The 18083-nt window shown below is 32.6% G+C and overlaps 1 protein-coding gene and 1 long non-coding RNA gene across 3 annotated transcripts in view; one reads left to right on the forward strand and one right to left on the reverse strand.

Moving 5' to 3' along the window:
- LOC107993799 (guanylate cyclase soluble subunit beta-1) overlaps positions 1 to 16101 on the reverse strand; it is a 29808-nt gene extending 13707 nt beyond the window's left edge. The window contains exons 1-9 of one of the 2 annotated variants that reach the window (XM_017050419.3): positions 15944 to 16101; positions 15593 to 15666; positions 10445 to 10545; positions 8876 to 8994; positions 5737 to 5892; positions 4922 to 5075; positions 4437 to 4591; positions 2708 to 2836; positions 2466 to 2548 (exon numbers count right to left, since the gene is read on the reverse strand). In XM_017050419.3, the coding sequence (XP_016905908.1) occupies positions 2466 to 2548; positions 2708 to 2836; positions 4437 to 4591; positions 4922 to 5075; positions 5737 to 5892; positions 8876 to 8994; positions 10445 to 10545; positions 15593 to 15666; positions 15944 to 15946 (974 nt within the window). In that variant the 5' untranslated portion in view covers positions 15947 to 16101. Of the gene's footprint in view, positions 1 to 2465; positions 2549 to 2707; positions 2837 to 4436; positions 4592 to 4921; positions 5076 to 5736; positions 5893 to 8875; positions 8995 to 9428; positions 9860 to 10444; positions 10546 to 15592; positions 15667 to 15943 lie in introns of those variants that run through there. The other variant, XM_017050421.3, reaches the window with a different exon arrangement.
- Positions 15297 to 16629, forward strand: LOC133666367 (uncharacterized). Its single transcript, XR_009830458.1, has 2 exons — positions 15297 to 15674; positions 15796 to 16629. It is a non-coding gene; the product is annotated as an uncharacterized LOC133666367 (long non-coding RNA).
- Positions 16630 to 18083: the final 1454 nt, after the last annotated feature.

An 18083-nucleotide genomic window follows, 5' to 3' on the forward strand; every position in this document is an offset into this window, starting at 1 on the left:
AAATAACCAGCCCCGACATACATACATACATACGTTCCGTGTAATCAAAGAACCAGTCGGTATTTTCCCAAAGAAAATTTATCCCCTCATGTGTATGTAATTTTTCCCACAAAACACGAATGTAATCTATCCGGAGTAACATAATTCTCGTCTAATCTAATCGTCTCAAGGGCCAAGTCACCGCCTTTTTCTCACAAAAGAAACTCGACGATATAAAAATAACGAGGGCCAACTCGATTACGCTTTAATTTTAACGCTTTAATTTGCTGAATATATATTTTAAAAAAATCAGCATCATTTAAATTCAAGAATGTTGGAAATTATTCGTCAATCATAAGAAGAAGGATGAAGAAGAAAAATTGCGCAGATGTAATTTCGAACGAGGATCAAAATGGCGAAGCAAAGCACCATCAGAATTTGTGATCCGCATTCGATTTCCAGAAAAATCGAGAAAATCGAGGAAATTAATAATATTGGTAATTATCTTAAATTGAATTAGACAGTTTTAAATATTATTGATAAAATTTTACAAATCACAAGTATATTGATAATAATAACAATTGATATTAAAACTTTATTGACGTGTAAATAAAAAGAGACATCTATTGTAATCCAAAATTTAGTTAGATGAGTTTATTGCATAAAAGGGTCGAAATAATAGGTTGAGAGAGAGCCTCGGTCGGAATGTACGACAGACAGACGACTATCTCATGCATTTTCTTCCTTGCCGAATAGCAAGCAAAATGGAGGAGATGAGAAGTAGAAGATGACGAAGTAGAGGGTATTCGAGTGGAAGAAAGATAGAGAATCGGGAGAATAACAAGGGTGAAGATTATTCGAACAGAGGCAATTCGGTGGCGGCGTGACGGGAATTTATGCGACTAATAGGACTCCGGCAGACATTAGAATGGGTGTAATTATGCGAGTCGTCGATTCGATATCTATCGAATAGCCTGTGTATGTATATCCTTTATTTCATCCGAGACAAATATTTTCCACGCAAAGATAGGGGAATTTACGTTACGATGAATTAATAGGGAAACTTCACTAGCGATTAAATATGTCTACGATAACGACCTAGAATGCCGTGTTCTGTCTTCGATGGCTATCAGATCCATTAGGTTAAGCTTTATATATATATACGGATTTCTTGCTACTAGAAAGAAGATACCTATTACCATTGTCTTATTTCAGGGTATATAACAAGAGCTGTTACGTAAGTACTTGTATTTCGCGACGAGATGTTCTTTCAATTCTATATTTCATGCTGTGTACGTGGGTAGGTATAATATAAATCTCTTGGTAAAAAGAATCGCCTCTTTTCTGATATTAAATATTAAAGTATCTAAGAAGTATTATAATTTATGAAATTAAAACATTTTTAAGATGAGATATTTATATTTCGTTAATTGTTTGATATTCAAAATCTGGAAAATAATAAAAAGTGATAAAAATAAAATATTCCTTATAATTCGACAAGAGTGTAATGATATTTATATTTACAGATTAAAGATTGTTTATTAAACGATACTAATAAACGTGAGATTTCAAATTCGTCTGTATCGTTATTCTATATTTTATATCATAGAAAATACTTTTCTATAAATGTTTCAAAAGATTGAAAATGAGATACGTTAGTGTACGTCAAGATATTCAATTAATGAAAATGAGAGGTGAGATTTCAAGAAGAACAAGATCAAGGATAGATGAAAAATCTAAATTTCTTTCTAAAATTATAATACTAAATTCAAAGAAAAATAGAAAAATAAAAATTTTTTATAGAAAATTTTAATAGAATAATAAAAAAAATTACGTATTATAATATAATTATAATATTCTCACGTTTCTCTCATAGACCATTAATCTTGCCATTTGTACTGACAAACTGTCGTGCTATCGCGCGTTTTATAAATTTTCAAACATTTGTCATCAAACGCAACACGCAACAACAGGCCCACTACCAGTTTATTGATCACACGTTCGCACTGCTGTGTTATCCGGTTTGATTGAAATTCAATTTAGGAACTATTCGATAATTGCAACGCGGTAGGGATCAACGTGGCCCCGCGAATAGCGATATCAATCCACGCGATATAATTATCGGCGGTGATCGAGACGGTGAATTTTCGCATTATCGGCTGTTTAATGGAATCGTGGAATGCGAACGATCGTGCCTCTTCGATTTCTAATAAATCGAGGTCGCGCTAACGTGTCCAAGAGAAACGAGTCTCGTTAAACGGCCCGAGTTTGATGCGTTAAACGCGTGAAATCGACTCCTGCACACAGAGCCACTCCAACGTTTGATTATGCAGTTTGATTGAATTCGAGTTAATGATCGATCATTCGACGAATTTTACTTCGAATCAGTATATTTGTAATTTTAATCGAGCTCAAATTTTCGTACGACCTGCTCGAATCTTGGGATTTGAATTTAATAACGAATAGATGATAAGATAAATTTTTACCTGGTTAGGTCGTCCAAGTTCATCACGCTAGGATAACAAAGGAAGGTGACGAGATCTGACTCAGGTATGTACAACATTTGCCCCTGGAAAAGTAACAATCTTGCGTGTGATATCAAAATTGATATTTTTAAATTTTAATCAAACAAAAATAATAAGAAATATATATATATTAGAAATGATGTATGTCATTTCTTTAATTGAATGATTATTAAATAATGCATCCATTAAAAATATATACTGACTTTTAAACGTAGATACGAATATTCTTCCGAAGCGTCGACTCGCATCACGCCCTTCTTCGTTCGCAACACATAAACCGTATTTATGTGTGACAGAATGTTCTCGAATGTCAATTCTAAATGTGGCCTGACCTAGGGCAACAAAACTGCAAATTTACTTCACGATATATCAAATATTCATAATATTTTCGAATTGAAAACTTTCATAACAAATCACGTAAAAACATATTTCTACAATGCATACAGAAATTTTATGCAATAAAAATTATTTTATCAATAACTTTGAACGACAGAAATTCTATTATCACATCTGTAAGTACAAATCTCACAAAAAATGATTTAGCAGAATACGTCGTTCTAATTAACAGAAATCCTATTACCATTGACCGTCTTAATTCTCTTCAAGTCATTGTACTAGGATAATGGCGTATGCACGTAAACACGTATTTAGATCAATCAATCGCCAAGAATCTCGAACCGCTTTATCCCGTGCATACGTATCGATGCACGTGCAACGGGATTTCGTTTCGATTTCTCAAGGTGTCGTCCTGGAATACCAACAACGATCGAGAACTAATAATGAACGGATAATTGATCATGGGCGCGGGCTTAGACGCGTGCGTGCAAATGCAAATGAAGTTAAACGGTACTGTTGGAACGGCGCGCGTATCCAATATGTCGCTCGAAACAAACCGCATTTGAAAGATATACGATTACGCGTGCATGAATCCACGCAAATTATATCGTTGGTGGGCGGCGATAATGCAATTTCGTGGTCCTAATGCGATGCTTCGAGGATAAAAGCAGAGGTCGGCGCTGGTGTCTGAAATGAAACGAAGCTCGCGATGTTGGGATTGAACTGACATTTCGTGCTACTTCGTTACGAACTTTATATGTACGTATATTTCTGAGAAAAATTTTAAATATGTATGTTTTAATAGAAATTATATATATATTTTTTAAATTTGATAAGTTTATGAAGTGATTAAAGCTTGGGTGTAGCATGTGACTTCGGATGTTACATCGTGAATTGATTCTTTTATTTTATCGTTTTAGTACTAAAAATGGAGAACTAAAAAAGGGGGAAATCGTATAAATCTGATAGCGTAAGACATGGCTCTTTTATTACGTCAAATTTATTTCAAATTTATTACTCGAGATAAAAGAAATGGGTCAATTGCAGAAGGTATCAGTAGTATTTTTTTTAGAAAATCTATAATTCTTGATTTCCAAATTTATATCACTTAATGTAACAAAATCGAATATTAGAATAAAATTGTTTATTAAAATCATATAGTATATAACGTCATGCAAGTATAAAGAAAATTAATTGAAAATTATTTTGTCATTTTTCTCTCTTTTCAACTGGATTTCTAAAATTTGAATCGCTCGATAAAAAAATACAATAATTAGGAGTTAATTATTACAATAATTAATAATGATAATTATGCTATATTATATATACAAAATGTTATTAGATATTCAACGTATTCTTCATCAATGTCCAAATATTTATTTATTCCGGATGAAACGGATGGTTAGATCAAAGTTAATATCCGTAACGAAATTTGTGTTTACGAATATTATCCTGTATGGTTACAAACGTTCTGCATACATATTCGAAGATACTTTGAACAAGATTTGATAAATGTCAATTTACATGGTTGAAGTGGCACAGATATTGGCAGCGCTTCATGCATCCTTGATACAAGTTATAATTGTTCAAACTTACGGTAAGAAGGATGTCGTTCAACTTGCAATTACCGGAGCATACTTGAGGTATAACTCGTGTTATAGTGCATCCAGTTTGAACGATGATGAGGTCCCGGTTGAACATCAGATGGAATGGAAAAACTCGGCAGAACGTCATTGGACTCACTTTTGGCTCTGCAATATTTAACGATATTTTTAACAAGCTTACACTGCTTTGAAAAAAGTCTATCTTCTACGGTGTAAATATTATACGCTTTAATTTTATCCTTTCTTTGATAAAAAGTATTTTCTCTCGATCAAAATACAGTAGAAAATTCTTTTAAAAAGGGAAATTGACTAATATAAGTGTAAAAATCACTTTCCAATTTTGAAAAATGTTCAAATATTATACATTTTGCTTTTTTTTTTTAATAAAAAATATTTTGCCTCAGATTGTAATCAAATTTTTTTTTTTCTTTTCTTTCAGAGAGAAAATCGACATTCATATAAAAATGTATTACTCACCGACAGATAAAGTCTCGAGTTCTGCAATCATGGGGTTTGAAACGACCCCAGGGCCGGACGTGTTCGTGATCAAAAATTGCACGTGATCACATTCGTTTTTTGTCTTCAATATTCGCATCTCTATATCCGTGCCGTGAAGCTTTTTCGCCACGGTCTACGGCCGATAAAAGTTATAACTCGTTTAATCATGCTTCGTTACAACCTGAACGAATTTGTTAGATTGAAAATTAAATAGCACAAGTTGAGATCGGCTTAACACCCGCTTAACTTTGACCGATAAAAATAATATACCGTGACTGGTATTATACGTAGTGATGAAAGTTAGCATCTTGTTTCTATCTATAAATAGCAAAGCTTTGAGAGGATCGTTGCTGTAGTATCTGATTATCATCAACGCGTATTTTCACTTTCATACTTTTTTTTTCCTCTCTCTCAATTTCAATAAACTTCTTTCTCCTTAAATATTAATAATAGAAACCACGGTAATAAAGAATAGAATTTTATGATGCAGCTTGTCGAATGAGTCTCTGTCATTTTTTTAAAAATCTACAAAATTGCTGAACGTTTGGAAACAAATCGAACAATTTCAGTAAATTAGAACGTATCCAAATTATAAAATCTGTCTAAATCTGAATTCACCTCTATAATCGCATCAACATTGAGTATTTTCACTAGAAAATATAATAACTTATAAAAACTTCGTAACGGGAAGAAAGGAAAATTACATTTCCAAACGACTCTGGAAAATTTCCAAAAATTCTCATCCTTCATCACTGTGCTTACAATTTGATATTCTTATTCAACCTTAAAAATACCTTAACTATGCCGATCACGATATGTTCCAATCCAGGTCGATCGGAGTAATAATGTAATATGAGCGCGCCATCCTCGGGCCTCTCGGTGCATCGGAAAGAGGGCGCCCTCATTCCCGGATACAAGGTGCCCAAATGATCGTGAAGGGCGTCCAAGTTCTGTAATTAAATGACGTTGCATAGCCTCCTCCCTCTTCCTCCCTTCCCTCGATGTCAATTTATCCGTTACTCTCACAATTATCCGGGGCGGAGTGGAACAAGGCCTCCCCCCCTTACACCCCTAATTTGTTTTCGATTGCCACTTTGCGTTTCGATCATGCCCACACCTGATCAATGCGCGTCGTTTCGCCGTGTAATACTCGTTAACGCGCGCTTCCAATTCAATTTCTGCGCCGTTAATTTCGATCGTAGATGCGTCTGCCGCGATATCTCGAGGGGGGAGGAAGAGGGAGGAAGGGGGTTACGATAGAAGAAACGTGAAATTTCGAGGGAACGACGTGACGAGAACAAACTGTTCGTACGTGACGCTCGAAAGAGAGAGAACCGGAAATGAAACCCCGCGAAGGAAAAACGATAATAATCTCGTTCCACGGTGACATTCCGCTTGCTAATCGCACCGCGCTCGTTCATCGTGAACCGAGTTTCTTACTGGCAAGCGAGCTTCGATTCGAAATAGAATACGATACGATAATGAGAATCGTGGATGATTTTAATCGATAGAAAATTTAATAGCAATTGAATATTAAAATTAATATAAATGTATTAATTGTAATAATAATAATAATAATTAGATGCGTAATTTATATGGTAAAATAAATAACAATTGCGTATTAATTATAAACGTGAATGTATTATAAATGAAAATTGAATTCGAAAAGGAACGGATAAAAAATTGAACAATATATATATAGTATAATTTAATAGAATTGTAATGTAGTAATTGTAATGTAGAATTAAAATTATATATATATATTTATTTTTTCAGTGCATTGATGTTGCATATTGATTACGAAATTATCCTCCTGTAGAGTTTTATTTTAAAGTACATCGATTGTGGAAACGATACACGCGTATGATTAAATAGAGATTCTGTATCATTGGATACAGCACGTATGTATATATATGCTTTTCGTAATTATATGAAAACAAAACCGTACGTTTATCATGGCAAAGGCAGCTGCTTTGATGTGAATATCTAAACACGATAGAGATATTAACCAGAATTCGTGAATCTATAATTAATTTAAACAAGACAATCGATTGCCTTTTGATTAAACGAATAAATTTTTCTTTTATCGTTATAATACAAATATACGTTAACTTTTAAAATACATTTCATACTTTCGTGTATCTTCAATTACTCAAAAGAAAGAAGAAAATGGTAAATGAATTTGAAAAAAAAAGTAAGTAATCACCATTGCTTTTTTCTTCCTATGTTTATATCTATATGTACCATTTGTTAAAAATTAATTTACAGAACAACCTAGTTTTCATATTGAAAATTACTTATATCGAGCAAGAAAATGATTAAATCTAAAAAATATGATCACATTCTCATCTTTTATAAAAATTTATTTAATTTATAACACAATTTAAATTCAATCCTTTCCTTTTTTATATCCAATTATCTATAGAAAAAAGAAAGAATAAATAGAAATAAAAAAAACAAGAAGAAGAAATAATTTTATCCATTTTCACTTAAAAAAAAAAAATAAGTAATTTTCTCTTACTTATGAAACAACTTAAATTCCAATATACACACAGATCGATTATCTGCAGGAAAAAAAATTCTATAGAAAAAAAAGAAAAGAAAAGAAAAGAAAAGCAAAAGAAGAGATAATTTTATGCACACAATTTTTTTACTTAATGCAAGTATCATTTATCGCCCTGTTCCATATACTTAACCTCGATGGATTCCACCTGGCATAGCTCGGTGAAAAACAAGTCGATCATTCACCAAGCTGAAACTCCATAAAGAAATCACAATAATTCATCGAGCAGGCGCGACAAAAACATTTTCCACGACCGAGCCTTCGCAATAATCCGCCGTTTCGTATTCCGACCACACGAACGAGTTTACGCGCTTTTTGTTTGCTCATTCAACCAGAGGTTGCCGCAATCAGTGGGGCGACGCGTTTCCCTCGAACGAATCGTGCGTTGGATTCTGAAATGCACGCCACACGATCGCGAACACTGACCGTGCGCGTTACACGGATGCAAATTGTTCGATTGGCACGCTTGCTGTCTGAAAGTTCTGAAGATCCTCCGTCATAGTAAGATCGTGAAAAAGAAAATGACGTAGAATTTTTAATCATTCGTATCGTGTGATTGTGAAAAAATGAAAATCTGATTCTGCGCGTGATTTGTTCAATTCATTGGGCTACATGGTATTATTTATAATTGGTGGAAAAGATGAAAATTCATTGTGTTTTTCGTGTTATTTATATACGTGTTCTGCATAGATTTCGATAAAGAGATGGGTATTAAGGTAGTCACATCGAGATGTAATTATAATTGTAATTATCTATATAAATTTTTAATCAATGTTATATTGTGATATTCAACAAGTAATATTTATTACATTTTATCTCTTTTTTTTTATATTCTATAAAATTACTATTTAAATCAATACGTTTTTCTTTAAATATCCATTTTCAAATAGATTATAAGAATTAATCAGCTTAATTTAAAGTTCTCGTTTTTTAAAGAAAAGATTCAATATAGAGAAATTAAATAATCTCTGAAATTCTTTTCTAAAGTAAATAAAAAAAAAATCCATAAACGAAGCAACATATCACGATTTTGATATGTTCAAGACTTCCTCCTTTCGAAAATTTTTAAAAAAATTAAAAAAGAAGAAAAAAGAAATGAACAGTCGCACGGTAAGTTTCACCTCGTCCATAATTTCTATCCAATTTTCTTTTTTCTTTTCTTTTGCGCAATCCATCGCTCATTGCGTAACGGAACATCCACACCGTACGTACGTAACACGTACGAACGACGACGATCTACCTACGTGTCATCTTTTTAGAAAACTTTCACCGCGATCCGAATGGAATCGCGGGAATCCCGGACACGGTCTACCAGGTGGCCAATCTTATTCCGTAAGAAAGTGAATGGTCGCGGCTCGTGGCAGATTTACCTGTAAAAAGTCCCTGGGCGTAGCCCCGAGCACCTGAAGAATCTTGTCGTAGCCCGAGTCCTGGCAGAACTCGAAGAACATCCGGCCGAACAGCTCGAGGATCTCGTTCGCCGGTATATCTGGGAAATTTTCAAAAATTAAAAGAAAATTGCATTGTTGGGGATGCAAGAAACGCATGAAATTCGAACTCTCTTCGAGCGGGATGCTGAATCGTAATTAGATTGCACGTTCTTTTTTTAATACATATCGTCGAAATTGACGAGTTCACAACACATTTTGATAATGTTTTGATAAATGAAGTTTTATTTTTTCTTTTTAAAGATGTAAAAATTGACGATCGTCAATTCTGAGACGATCCCGAAAAGGAATCTCGCGTGTAAAAATTCGATTTCGAGATCTGAATGAGCACGTTAAACGGGTGTCAAAGACATAGACACAGGTCTTGATCGAGGAAATTACAATTTTTAGAGAAATACAGTTCGGATGTACATATATACATACATACATGTATCTGAGAGGGAATGACGATTTTCTCGTACAGAAAAGAAATTACCCGAGATCACATCGATGTCTCGCGACAAATTGCTCGTCGGGAGAGATTATTGGGGTGAAGCTTTCCTGGGGATTGCTCCTCCTTTTTTTTTTCTTCTTTCTTCTTTTCTTCTAGTCAACGATTTATGGTCCAATATCGAAGGATATAGTATTATTATTATTACTGCTACTTTGTGTTCTTTTCTTCCTTTTTTTTCTTTTTGTTTGAGATGAAGATTCAGTGAAATTTTCTATTTTTGTAGTTGAGATTGAATGCGATGATAATAATATCGACTTGCACGCTTGATATATTTTTTTTTTCAATTTGTCAAAGAGAATTGTATTTGTTTAATGATACATAAATCATCAATTTTAGAGTAACTAAATAACTTAAATTTAAAATGTATAAAAATAATTGATATAAATGGAATACGAAATTGTGTTTAATAAATCAAAGGAATATTTGTTTAATAATTGTGTAATTATAACATCTATTACAAGTGATAACATCTGTTCATTATGATTGCATAAGATATTTAACTTTATTAAATATCTTATCTCATTTTCACTAATATTAAAGCAAAATTGTTCTTGAAAATTAAACTACGTTAAGGAAACATTTTCCTTTAATCTGGTATTCATGAATATTACACTATAATGTAATTAATGTAGATGAAGATAAAGAAGAATATTTAAAAATTTAATTGAATTAAACGTTGAAAAGAAAATTTGAACAACAATAATAAATTGCAAAGAAAACTTGATAGACTTTGATAACGTTAATAAAAATAAATATTGTTAAAAATTTAGTTGAGCATATTAGAAAGAAATTGAAGAAAAAATAAGAGATAAAAGCAATTGTTTGGATACAAGTCAAGAATTTTAATAAAATTAAGAGAGATTTTTGTGAAAAGATTTAACATCAAATAAAAAATTATTATTGAGATATTTCATATTTTCATTTGTACCTTTTCTTTCATAATTTTTGATAAATGAATTTTTAATGCTAGACATATATGTTTATATAATAATACGTACTGAGCCGATTGACAGCTGCCGATATAATGTTATACGTAATTTCGTCATCATATATCTGGCGAACCAGAAACTGTCCTTCCATATTAACGGCGGCATCTTTTCTGTACAAACAGAATATAAATGAAAATTAATCTTTATTTCAAATTATTAACGATGATTTTATTTTTATCATGCATACATAATATCTAATCTTTTTTATATATAATGTTCTTATAATCCTTCAACTTATATTCTTTAAATTTTCTTGAATAAATAATTGAAATAAATATCAAGTGAAATTTTTTAGCCAATAGATTGGTTAATTAAAAAAATCTTTGTCACGCTTTTCAAACTCAATCTAAGTTAATTTCATTAATAGTTATATTTTCAATTATAAGTAACATTTATTGAAATATTAAAAAGAAATTAGAATGCATAGGATGAAAATTAAAATTATTTTTTTTCTTTCCTGGAAAAAGATGAAAATCGGCAAGGATAGATTTATTTTTAACCTAATGAAAAGAAATTTTGAAAATTTAAAATTTGTCGATTTACTACGACGTAGGCGATCGCTAGAAAAATATAAGCGAGAGAAGAACTTCCATTTCGTGAATTTTATATACAGAATTTTTTTTTTACAGATATTTTCTTTCGGATACTAAAAAATTTACGATGCAATGAAATATTAATTGCCAGTTTCCAAATAAAAACAAAATACAAGAAATCAAGTATCGATTTTATAAAAGTTTCGGAAGCTAGATTAACCAAACCTTTTTATTTTCTATCGACTGAGTGCGATCTTTTAAAATTAAAAAAAAAAAAATATATCATAATCTAGTTAAAGTTTATTTTTCTTTTTATTTTTTTTTCTTTCACCTCGAAACGCTTCAACTTGGGAATGGGGCATAACAGGAAATTAATTAGTTTCGCGTTGGACAAAGTAAATACTTCTTAGCAGCTAAAAGCCAAGCATTTTAATAGGTTGCCTGACGCTCGTGGTGGTTTCCATTTAAATTTACAAAGTGCAGTCTAAAGGCACTTCGTCGTTTGACATGGATATGAGCTGTCACTCCGCGCAGCATTTTCATATAACTTGCTGATGCTCGTAACCATCGACGAAAATTATTAATTCGTCTTTAATAATTATACATATTGTATTGTTATGTTAATAATAAATTCGTTTAATAATTTATTATATTAATTTTAATATTTTTTTCTCTTTCTTCACAATACAATATTATAATCTTTTAAATTTGAAATGAAAAAAAATATAACGATACAAATGAAACAATATTTCCGTCTCCAATATTTTATTTTATTTTTCATATCATTTCGTATGATCTGTATTCAAATATGCTGAATTAATTATGAAGTAACTTTTTAAAAAGAGTAAATTAATTATATTATAATTAAATCGAAAAAGAGATAATACAGAAATAATTTCGAAGTCTTATTTTTTGTAATAAAGAATAGAAGTCTTTGTCATTTTTTGATAACGTTTGTTAATAATTGGATCGAAATTTTGCATTTTGCATTGCACTTTGTGAAAAAAGCTCGATCGTAATTTTCGAAACGCAATGGGATCTCAGAAATTCACTCACAATTTACGAACACTGTGGCAACGAAACGTCATTTAGGGCAATCAAAGTGACCCCTTTTCCGTTTTAAGAGTCATCGTGGTATCTTATATACCTACTCGGATTTAACCCACATTTTTGTATCTCTCGCATTATTTCCGACAAACATTATTATCTTCACGAGACATTGTCATACCACCACTTCATTTTATTTAAAAAAAAAATCATATTGATTATACTATTTTTAAAACTTTAATAAAAGGATATTTTGTTCGTTTTTATAGAAAAAAGATTATTTTTATCAAAGCATTATTTTATTCTTATTTCTTTTTTTCTTAAATTGCGAATTTTTTAAATTAAATTAATCATATTATATAAAATATGAAGGGTGAAATGAAAATTACAATTACAATATTTAATAAAAATTACAAAAGATAAAATAACTTTACCTTTATCGTTAAAAATAAAATATTACATTTAATGATAAATAATTGCATGATACATTATACGATCAATCGTCACTATTAATGTACGTATTAATAATAATCCCAATTGCATATTAATAATAATCCCGTATCGTTAAATGGCAAAGAATTATTATCATTATTTCTTCAATCATTCAGAATTAAGCAAGAACGAATAAATTATTAAACGCGTTGCTCATACATTTCAACGTAACGAAATTTTATTCACTCGTTATCGTTCTTAATTATAATAGCTGATAAAACGAAATAAACCTGAAATATGGTTTATATAATAAAAATGCTCCAATAAAATGGTAACGAACACAGCCGCGCACAGCCGATCTCGGCTAATAATAATTATCCTGATAGCAGCTCGCTAATGTACACGCCCATTCCCATGAAAGCACGGAAGCCAAACATTCATACAACGTTGCATAATCAACCGATAATCTTGACTCAACGATAAATTCTCGGATAAATTAAGTGTTTCTCGATCGCTTCAATTAAATCTCAGCAAATCACGAATGGATAGTTGACCAATCGCATTATTTTTCGATTGTACGTATCGAAACACAAACCGTGAAATAAAAATAATTATACACCTCAAAGCCAAGCAAACATAATTGTTGTAATTAGATTGATACGTTTTAAAACATTTTTATATAAGGTGTACGAGTTTGAGAGAAAAATATTGTTCCTTTGATTGATCGTAGATTACATCGTTGTGAGAGTTAAAATTAGTTTTGCGAAACTCAAAGTTGACCATTTTTTTTTCATTAAAAGAAAAAAAAATGAATCAAATGGAAACTCGGAAAATAATATCGATGATTTAGTTTGAAGAGAAATGTTGATACTATTTCACAAGAGAATAAGAGAAATGGTAGCTCGAATGAAAGTACGACATTCCACTATTATTCATCACTTAAATGGAAAAAGTAAAGAAAGTTGACAAATAGATTCCGCGTGAAACAAATGGAAACAGTTATGTTGTTACTTTAAAAAAAATAAAGATAAGCAGAATCCATTTTTATTAAAACGTGTCATTGAAGAACGAATCTTGAAGTATGTAAAATATATTACGTTTCGTATAAATACAGAGGATGGAATCGCATAGAAATTATTTTTATAAAATATATACAGAATGTTTCAAAGAAGGCTAGTGCTGGAAACTTTTCGCAATAACAAAACTTCCTCAAACTTCGAAATCGCGCGGATACCGCGAAGAAAGGTCATACATCCGGAAACGGTTAAGAATTTCACATACTTTGTCGAGTCATGTTCACGGTGCATAAACCTGTCCAAGCAGCCTTCTTGTTTTCTTTCGTTATTTTTCTCTCTTTATAAATTTCTCGAGGCAATTCACGAGAAAAAAAGAACAAAAAATAAAACGACGAGAAAAAAAAAGTTAAAAAGGGACCCGTAACCATTTTTCTTTTTAAAAGTATGATCAGAAAAAGGAATTCCACCGTTATGAGCGTGAAAAAAGAAAGTTCAGCTCTTCATGGATCGTATTCTTTTTATATTCCGGACTTCCTTGATCCATAAACTTGCAACCCGAACGTTCTAGGTTAGGTAGATGGCGTTGCTGAGTTCTTGGCAAATAAATAAAGCGTATCAAACGATTCCTCGAGGAGATGTTTGATCGACAAACAACGAAACGTTTATGCAGTCGCTACGGTAAAGTATTTAAGAATTTGGCCCTGGACTACGACAATCACACGGTAAACCGTGCCAATATTTCGTGGATTGAATCAATAGGCCTCAAGGATCGGATAAACAAAAGTGTATTAGGCGAACTTGTTGATCCAATGAAAGAAACGAAAGAATTTTTCAAGGCTTCTTCTCTTTCATGAGAAAATGGATCACTCGCTATCTTTACGAGTCAGGATAAGCAGGCATAGTTATTATGTTGTGTTTTCCTTTTTTACGATAGGAGAGAATTTTTTTTTGGAGGGGGGTATAATATATGAGAGTATACTAATTTTATAGGCAAGATTTATTTTGTGGATGAATGGGATTGTTAAGAGCGATAAAAAAAGATTTATGCAAGTATAGGTGCGAGGACGTGATTGATATTCTCGAAGGATAAAAATAGTTGCATTGAGTGCATTTGAATGGGAAAAAGAGGATTTAAGGGGATGGTTGGGTAAGATTCTTAATGGTGGTTAGAATGTGGTAATAGTATATATCATAGAATAACGAGATCGTTTATTGGATGGGATAAAAGCATTAATAACTTTATAAACGTATCTGATTTCGTGGTTGCAGCCAATTTCAAGTTTGATTAGCCATATTCGAGATAAATACGTGAGCGAGTCATTATGCGTTCAACCTTCATTTAGCTCATTGTCTCAATTTAATTTGAACCATTGAAACAATGATAAAAATATATAACGAGATTAACAATGATGAGCAGTTAAATTTGCAACAAAAAGAAAAGGAAAGAAACGAAATTTTTGTATATTCATAAAATTATCATTTACATAAAAAAAAAGAAAAATTTTTCAAATCTTCAAAAATTAACTAATTTTTCAAAATTCGCCAAACGCAATTTCCTTCAAGAATCATATTCGAATCTTGATCAAACTCTTCCAAATCGGAAATTCAATCATCTCATCGATTTATATACGATCACGTTGTACAGAAAATTCAATATGAATTTCTAGATCGATACTGCGAGAGGAAAAGTCTTCCTCCTCGATAGTGAATTTTCAATTAAAGAATCGAAGGATTCGGGTCATGGATACATCGAACCCTGCTACAGATATGTTCACATATATACATACATATATATACACCAGAACACTAGAGCAAAATAAAGTTGGGCAAGCATGGAGACATACCACGTGGTCTGGCAAAGCATCTTCTCGCCTCTCAACTTTTGATCTCCTCTACAGATGGCGACAAGATTAATCGAAATCCCCAACCCATCCGGATTAGACCCATTCTTATCATATTGTTTACAATCATTTATTCTATTCTGTACACACGGAAGGAGAGGGGAAAAAAAGACAAACATTGGAACGTGCAATAAGTAGCGGTACAGCGGCAGCAAGAAATAGAAAAAATCGAAGAAGACAGTGCAAAGGAAGAAGAGACGAGACAGTCGCTCGTCGTGTTTTACCTACTTTATCGCCTCCCACGTCTCGCTGTCAAAGGTCTTCACAACCAGCAGCTCGAGGGCGTAATTCACAAAACCGTACTGCACATGTAATACATAAAAGAAACCATAGTTTTTTTTTTATCATTCGAACGAACATCAATTTAATATCGTCGATTATTATGATTTACGTGAAGTGAATCAATTTTAATTTTAATTTCACTGTTTCAGTGTACACGCGAATTGGAACCGACATCCGACGTCAACGTGTTGTTGTCGTTTCGTCCACGAGTCACAGTCAAACCAGTCGGCTCCTCCTTTGTCCTCGATACGAGCAGTCCATAGCAGTTTCTCTCTTTTTTTTTTTACGTGAACGTACCATGATGATTGGGGACTGGTCGACGCTTCTCCACGTATCATTCCATTCTAATTGTCATGGGAGCCGTGTTTACCTCGTGCACACGAGCCGCGTACTGGAAAGTTGGCCTGCCGTTTGTCGGACACGATAAGTATCGATTTTCTACAGCTGCGCCACCTAGATACAACCCTGTTACCCGACTTCGGCTCGCCCTCCATCAACCCTCCTACACTCTTCCGCTGCCAATCCGCTTCCATCCTATCCTCGACGGCCTGGCATCGACGCCGATATTAGTCATCCGATGAATACTTGCAAGACCTGCGAGACTGAGTTGGAAGAAAATCGAAACCTCTTCTTTGAACTCGACGTTTACGATTTTTCTTTTTATTTCCCTATTTCTTTTTTCATTCTTCAGTTATGGTCGTAGATTTAAAGTTAAAACCAGTCTTCGATCATCCATTACGTAGAATATAAGGAGAGAATATTGTTGTGTATTGTTGTATTTATGCGTACATTGATCGCTAGAGCAAAGATTTTATTTCTTCTTCTTTTTTTTCTCTTGTTTTTATACTCTTCAACGTTTTTTTTATATTCATGTAATATATATATCAAGTTATGACAAGTGTAAAACAAATTTTTCATTTCGAAATTTGAGAAATAACGTAGAATTAGATATTCTCCGATTAAAATTGATGTATATATTAGTCTTTAAATGTGATTCATTTCCAATTCTCAATCTTGAGAATCGATATTTATAGATATTGAAGAATTTGAAAAATTTCATTAAAAATATCCATTGATTAATTTCTACTTCTTCTAACCGTTATCCCAACTTTACGATTCTTCTGAAAATTCTAAAAAGATTCTACAAATCATCCGATTCCAAATGCAAAATCAAAAATCGACTTCTGAAAATTCCGAAAAGATTACGAATCTCCAATTCCAAGTATTGAAAGTCGAAAAATTCAATGATATACTTCAATTCCAAAACGAATTGCCAAAATTTCCTGAAAAAATCTCCTTCCTGGACATCCCATTTAAACGTTACCATCGACGGTGTTTCCTGGAAACACGTTGCGATACGAGCGTCTTCGAATAAAACGGCTTGACCTCGAAGATACTTCGACACTATCGAACACCAAGCTAAGCTTCGACAAAATTCCATCAGCTTAGACGTTCGAACACGACTTGGTCAGGTGGCAACAGGTTCAAACGTAGATTTATCTTGCGTGGGGAGAGAAGGGTGAAGGAAATTGGAGCGCGATATGATATTCCGGTCGGACGATCCGTGTTCCGGAAACAACAACTTTGGTCAGGAAGGGAGCAGTGGAGGGGGATAAGCTGACGGGCTTAAATTATAATTAGAAACGAAGGTGAGAATCTGTAGCGCTTCAACGCTCGCCTCCAGAGGCGAGTTTCCAGAGCCACGAATGGATTTTACTTTCGCGCATCATCGTCGTTTGGATCCGAAGGAACCGGAAATTACCTCCTCGGCACGACTTCGTTCACGGACATTCTCTGTCCTCTTCGTATGCGCTATATTAATCTTCGATATAGATTCGTGGGTTTTAAGATTTGGTTCTCCGATCGGATTCAGGTTCGGTTAATTTTTTGAAAATTGAAAATTTGTTCAAAATTTTTAAACGAATATCTTCAGGTTTATCGCTGGTGGAATTTTTATTGTATTGTATATCTGTAATTTTATCTTAGAGATATATAATGTAAGATTTTTCGTATAAAAATTTTTGTTTAATTTTTAGAGTTACTCGAAGATTACTCGAAGATTATATATATGTATCAATAGATAGACGACACGTTTGAAAATTCACTAGCTTTCGAGAGACAGATATACATAAAAAAATACATCTTCTGTGAAAATACAGAATTACAGAACGATCTTATATCCTTCGTATTTTTGAGACAAGAGTAGAATATAAATATTGAAAATATAAAGGAAAAAAAAATCTTCTTTTCGGAATTTACCTTTTATTTCAATTTCTTTCTTCGATATTAAATATTCCTTTAAATAACTACTAACACGCGTACCCAATACCACAAACGACTCATAAATCCTTCTCTGAATTATTTAATTTTTCCATCAACCTTATCTTTCACGGGCCTCGAGAGATTAAGACCCATGCACTACGTACATTTTCCTTCC

This window comes from Apis cerana, linkage group LG6, assembly GCF_029169275.1.
Source record: "Apis cerana isolate GH-2021 linkage group LG6, AcerK_1.0, whole genome shotgun sequence".
Lineage (NCBI taxonomy): Eukaryota > Metazoa > Arthropoda > Insecta > Hymenoptera > Apidae > Apis > Apis cerana.